This window comes from Capricornis sumatraensis, chromosome 16 (assembly GCF_032405125.1).
Source record: "Capricornis sumatraensis isolate serow.1 chromosome 16, serow.2, whole genome shotgun sequence".
Taxonomy (NCBI): Eukaryota; Metazoa; Chordata; class Mammalia; order Artiodactyla; family Bovidae; genus Capricornis; species Capricornis sumatraensis.
The window spans coordinates 78,921,946-78,928,998 of record NC_091084.1 but is presented as its reverse complement, the minus strand read 5'-3'; the positions used below and the strand labels follow the sequence as shown (position 1 = coordinate 78,928,998).

At 37.2% G+C, this 7,053-nt stretch overlaps 1 protein-coding gene across 1 annotated transcript; it reads right to left on the bottom strand.

The window, feature by feature from the left end:
* Window positions 1-4,539: 4,539 nt before the first annotated feature.
* On the bottom strand, window positions 4,540-5,493 carry LOC138092825 (olfactory receptor 1165-like). The gene has a single exon (XM_068988870.1). The coding sequence runs from the start codon at window positions 5,488-5,490 to the stop codon at window positions 4,540-4,542; it is 951 nt and encodes a 316-aa protein (XP_068844971.1). The 5' UTR covers window positions 5,491-5,493.
* Between the last annotated feature and the right edge of the window lie 1,560 nt (window positions 5,494-7,053).

Sequence of the window (7,053 nt, the reverse complement as noted above, 5' to 3'; positions counted from 1 at the left end):
CTGCCTGCTTCCTGACCCTCAGGAGCTCAGGATTTGGCTGAAGAGGCAAAGACGATTCAAATAGTAATGTACAAAACCTGAAAATGATTAATTAGTTTAGAATGTGTGAACTCCATAGTTTAAAAACTGATAGCTGAGATGCGGGTTACCGGCAGCCATAAGTATACATACATACGTGTACATATACATATACATATATATATCTAGTCCCCAGTAAAAAAAATGCATTTCTCAAGGAGGCAAAAATTGTAAATGAAGGTACCAAGTTTATTTTTAGAGACATAGCAAAACAAGTGGGAGAGCACACAGAGAAACTGTTTAGTCAAGATCGAAGCAAGGCAGAGAGGCACGCCAGGAAAGAAAGCGTGTGGCTATCTCTGACAGTGAGGAGGGGCCACCACCAATATTTCAGATTGTTTTCTGAGTTTTTGGACATCTCTGGTGTTTCATGGGTTTCCCTGGTGGTTCAGAGGTAAAGAATCTATCTGTAGGCAGAGGACACATGTTCTATCCCTGTATCAGGAAGATCCCCTGGAGAAGGAAATGGCAATCCACTCCAGCATTCTTGCCTGGAGAATCCCATGATAGAGGAGCTTGGCAGGCTACTGTCCATGGGATTGCAAAAGAGTCAGAGACGACTTAGTAACTAATCAACAACCATCAACACCAACACCAGACAAAGATGTAAACAAACAAACAAACAAAAAACATAGATCAAGATAACTAATGTACCTCATCATAGAAACACTGAATGAAATATTAGAAAATAAAATATCACAGTATATGATAGGAAAATAAACAATGACTCAGATGGAAAGAAAAAAAATGATTACCTGTATAGCAGTAAACGAGATATATAAGAAAATTCCTTCAACCTGATAAACATATACAAAAATACCTCTAGCTAATATTATGTCTAGTATAGAAACAGAAAATAGAAAAAAAATCCTATATAAAGTAAAATAACTTGATTTTCTCCCAACTCTGTATATAACAGCCAGGAAAATAATGTCCTTAACCACTTTTAATTCACATCTTATTTTAGATTTTTGTTCAATAAGGAAGAAAATTATAATTACTGAAAAGTAGAAAGTAAAACTGTCTTTATTTGCCAGCTAGATTCTGTATACAGAAAGTCCTAAGGAATCTACAATGAAAATATGAGAAAGTAATAACAGAATGCAGTAGTGCTGCATAAATGAGTATATATAAAAATATCAATTGCATCATTGTGTTCTAATGGTGAGCAATAGAAATGACTATTTAAAAGTGTAATTCCCAAGACTTATTCATGCAAACACGTATGCGTGTGTGTGTGGTCTCTCAGTGGTGTCCAACTCTTTGCAGTCCCAAGGGCTGTAGCCTGCCAGGGTCCTCTGTCCATGGAGTTCTCCAAGCAAGAATACTGAAGTGGGTTACCATTTCCTTCTCCAGGGCATCTTCCTGACTCAGGGATTGAACACAGGTCTCCTGCAAGCATAAGGATTATCAAGAAACTATTGATAGATAAGTTGTAACCCCTGAATACCTTCATTACACCAAAAGAAAGCCGTTTCTGGTATTCATCATACTGGTCAACAGGTCATATTTTTCACAATGATAACCTGTTTCTGACATTCTATACTCTAACAAGAAAGTGAAAATGTTAGTCACTCAGTCATCTGAGTCTCTGAGACCCCATGGACTGTATTCTGCCAGGCTCTTCTGTCCATGGAATTCTCCAGGCAAGACTACTGGAATAGCTGACAATTCCCTTCTCTGGGGGATCTTCCCAACCTAGGGACAGAACCCTGGTCTTGTGCATTGCAGGTAGATTCTTTGCCATATGAGTCACCAGAGAAACCCATCCTCTTATCAGGAACAGGTTACTTTCTATTCAGGACATGGATGCTAGAAACATTTGTCACAGCCATCCAGGAAGTATGAACTTTTCAATTAAAACTCTAGGGAACTTCCTTTGAATTTGTACATTCCTGAGAGATGTGAATTTAGATATATACATGTATTACAGCCAAAGAATTTTAAAATTAATCACAGTAATTTCAATAGCTAATATGAGGATTACTTAAAGTTTCTTGTAGCTAATAACAATTTTATTAAATGTAAGTTGAGAAAAATCAACCTTTCAGAGCAGAATAAGTTTTGTATTTAACCCAATTATTTTTCTAGAACTGTAATTTGCATGAATTATGTATCTTCCCTTTTATTTTCATATGTTGATTTATGGTGATTAATTCATGACTATTAAACCACTTTTCAGTTTCTGGAAAAAATCCAATGTGTTAATATTTTGTCTTGAATATTCATTAACTAACCTCATGAGAAAGATTGATCTATACATTTATTTCTCATAATAGCTTTCTTTGAATTGATTGCTAAAATCTAAGTGAATATAATGCACTATTAAGTATCCTGTCTTAATCTATTCCCTAGAAAGATTTATGCATGATTGACAATATTTCTCAAATGTTTGGAGAAATTCACCAACATAAAAAACAGGGCATAGGATTTCTTTGTGAGGAAGATTTTGGAAACAAATTCCATTTCTTTGGGCTCCCCAGTGACTCAGTGGTAAAGAATCCACCGGCAGTACAGAAGATGCAGGGACGGGAGTCTGATCCCCGGTTGGGGGGATTTCCCGGAGAAGGCCGTGGCCCCCACTCCAGTCTTCTTGCCAGGAAAATCCCACTGACAGAGAAGCCTGGCGGGCCAAGGTCCGTGGGGTCACAAAGAGCCAGACACAACTGAGCACAGACAGACCCCCATTTCCCTAACAGATAAGACTGTACTTACACTTTCTATTTTTATTGTATAAGACTGAATGCTGGTTTTTCAAGGTGTGTGTTGATTTCATTAAGATTTGTAATTTCTTAATATAGATTCTTCACAATATCTTACTATTTGCCATGCCTGTAGAATTTTATCAATGCCAATTTTTTCCCCTAATCAGTAAAGAAAGAGATAAAATGTGGATTATTTTTAACTCAATATGTCAAACTCAAAACATAACATGCCTTTGTCGTCTCTCTCTTCCCTTAGAAACCAAATCAATCATAGTAATGATAATGAGAATAAAATGGCCAAGCCACATTAGTAAAAACAATGGCGGGATTTCCCTGGGGTCCAGGGGTTAAGATTCTTTGCTTCCACTGCAGGGAGCATGGACTTGATCCCTGGTGAAGAAACTAGGATCTCACATGCTGTGCAGCACAGCCAAAAATAAAGATGAATAAATTTAAAAAATGGTAAAATTAAAACCAGCTAATATGATCTCATCATAATTTCAGAAATGTGAAATGATTATGAAGGAGCATAGATGAATGAAGCAGAGAGGGCATGGCTACAGCCAAGCATGCTTTAACGTGCAGAGCTAAAGAACAAGTGACATAAATTTTAGAGGCCCTAAGAGTCTCAGGCTTTAAAAGAATGAACACAATAAATACTGAAGTTTGTATGAAAATGAAATGGTCAAGGATAACAGGATCCACTTACACAGAAGAAAAGATGTCAGAAGTTGCTCTAATGGATAGTGAGATTTACTTCAAAGTTACCATAATTAAGAATATTAACCTCCAATTAAAATAAATAAATTTATATTAAAAAAAGAATATGTGGTAATGGCAGGTACTTCAAAGGAATATAAGAAAGGCTTATTAAACTGAATGAGGTAGATTCATGATTAGGTCCAGTTACTCAGAAGCATCTCTGTTAATCTCATTATAATTTTTTCATGCTTCATTATTGACAATGATAATTTTTTTTTCCTTTGGATCATGAGTGCAAACCTGAGACATGAACAAGTAATGGTCAGAAGAAGAGAAAATAGAGCAGTTCTTAACTTGGGCTTTATCACTGAGTAATCATCATATCGCCTTAAAAATACATTTAACTTTTTCTCAGTATTCAATTAAACACCTTTGATTGAACTATATTACACTGGTATTCAAAAAATGAGTGATGCCGACAGAGACTAGCTATTATTTTCAGGATCTTCTTGCTTAAAATCAGGTAATACTTTTTATAAGGCAGACTCAAAACTCCTCATTTTACCTGGTGTAAAATAAAGTTTTGAGAAAAGCTAAAAGTTGCATTTTATAAAACTGAATCAGAAGAGTTAGTTATGAGAACCTAAGTGCAAATTTAACCCTAACCCTAATACTAACCCTAACCTTAACCCTGACACTGAACACTGTTATCATCTGTATTTGCAGCATTGTTACAAACCACAACATAAACTGTAGCGTAAGGAATGAGTCTCTAACTATATATCCCTTTTCATCACTCTGACTTCCATAATGTATTATTTCTCTATCAACCAAGAAGTAATTGTAGCTCATCTGACCATCAAAAAAAAAATGTAAAATACAACATACAATTTATTTGAAACATAATCATATATTTACTTATAATAAAGATAAACTAGCATCGGAAATATATATGAAAATTATAAGGCATAATATGAACACAAGCATATTTATCTGGCTAATACCCAGGCTGACTTTAATTCAAGTGGTTTTTCAGTCCCACTGGACTTCTGAATTATATTGAGGGAGAAAGCAGTCTCATAGTTATCAAACTCCTGACTGTCTCTTTCACATCTTTATTCCTAAGGCTATAGATAAGAGGGTTCAGCATAGGAATCATGACAGTAAAAAACACAGTGGCTACTTTGACGAGGAGCCATGAGCTTTTGGAGTTGGGTACACAATAAAGGAACAGAACAGTCCCATGGAAAATGGTGATGGCGGTCAGGTGGGAGGCACAGGTGGAGAAGGCTTTTCGGAGTCCAGCAGCTGAAGGCATCTTAATGATTGTGACAACTATGAAAGCATAGGACGTGAGGATAATCAGAAGGCTACATACCTCATTTAGTGTAGAAATGAGGAAACACATCAGTTGACTGAAATGGGTGTCAGAACAGGAAGCAGAAATGATGGCAGAATACTCACAGCCAAAGTGATGTATGACGTTAGAACCACAGAAGGACAGCTCCAAAAGAGAACAGGTGATTGTCCAGGAACACATTCCACCCCACGTGTAAGTCCCAGCGACCAGGAGGCTGCAGAGCTTAGGAGACATAGCAGCTGTGTAGAGCAGGGGATTACAAACAGCCACAAACCGGTCATAGGCCATGACTGCTAGCATGGACATCTCCGTAATCACAAATGCACAGCCAAAGAAAAACTGTGCCATGCATCCTTTGAAAGAGATAACTCTGTCTTCCACAACCAAGATACCTAGGAGTTTGGGTGTAAATACGCTGGAAGAGCAAATATCCAAAAAGGAGAGATGGCTGAGAAAAAAATACATGGGTGTGTGGAGTTTGGGACTGGTCCTTATGACCACAATTATGCCAAGGTTCCCCACAAGAGTGACTGTGTAAATGGTCAAGAACACCAAGAAAAGGGGTGCCTGGAGGCATGGGTATTCTGAGAAGCCCAAGAGGATCAACATGGTCACAGAGCTCTGATTTCCTTCACTCAGTACCATGGCTCTTGATTTAAAAAACAAAAATAAAGAAGAATTAAAATTGAGCAGTGGAACATGAGAAGGTGGACTGAAAGAAACTGAAGATAGCTTCACCTAAGCTAGTGAAGGCAGTGTGGTCAGTGTGAACACAGGAATGCTCTGAAGGGTCAAGCTGAAGTCTTTACAACTTAAGTAAATTTGATTATGGGAAATTAGCTTTATCCTTTAGAACTTTTGTTTCTTTACCTGGCAAATAAGAAAATAATAGTATTTATCAATAGCAGTAGTATAAGTAAATGATTCCTATATGAATGTGATGCTTAGAGCATTAAATCCCCAAGATAGAATATAATTCTGTGAAAACACAGGCTACATAGAAGGAAATCAGGAAAAAAAAAAAAAGAACTAAACAAATCATTGGTTGGATTATGGCAGTCACATGATAAGAGCAGAATTAACATGGGAAAGATTAAACACTTTTAATACATAAAGAAAAACATAGTAGTAAATTTCTGTTGGGTTAAACATATAACTGCACATGCACGACGGTCCTGGGACTAATAAAAGTAGAATTTAGCCTGTAAATTGCTGTTTTCAGTTCCTATAGGTTTCCTCTGTCAAAAACCCTCTGGATTCCATATCCCTCAGATCAGAGTGAAAGGATGATCCTAGGTTGAATCAACTCACCAGACGCCAGATATCCTCGGTGTATTTTTATGATGGATTCCTTGCTAACACTAATATGCTGCATCCATGTTTTGTATCAAAATTGAAATTTTGACTTAAATGTTTCCAGTCCTTTCATCAGAAAGCTGAGGATTCCTGCAAAATATAGTTAATAAAGATAGCAAGAAATATCATCTGTCATTTTTGCAACAGTCAAGAAATTTCAGGAGAATGAACACACCCTTGAGTAATAGATAGACCTAGAAATTATACTTCACGATGGTATTTTAATTTGTTTTATATCTAACCACCTATCCCTGGGGACTCAAACCCTGAAGAATTCTTACAGAGTTTATTGTCATGAGCTACAAACAGAATAACCAAAGGAAACTTCCTCTTCTGTAATTTACAGTATGATTTCTTTTGTCCTTGATCTATTGCTGATGTTTTTAAAATAATTCACCTCTACACAGAGGCTGTGTTCATGCTTGCTAAGCCGCTTCAGTTGTGTTGGACTCTTTGTGACCCCATGGACTGTAGCCTGCCAGGCTCCTCTGGCCATGGGATTCTCCAGGCAATAATACTGGAGCGGGTTGCCATGCCCTCCTCCAGGGGATCTTCCTGACCCAGGAATTAAACCCCTCTTAAAGGCTACCCACTCCAGTATTCTGGCCTGGAGAATTCCATGGACTGTATAATCCATGAGTCAGACACAACTGAGCAAATTTCACTTCACTTCACTTATGTCTCATGTCTCCTGCATTGACAGGAGAGTTCTTTGCCAGTAGCGCCACTTGGTAAGACCATACAGAGCCTACATTTCTTAAAATCATGAAAAATTATATTAACGTATTTTCCAATGACCCTAACCCAAATTATGGCCGATAAGATATGCTTTTTAGTCTTATATATCTCTAC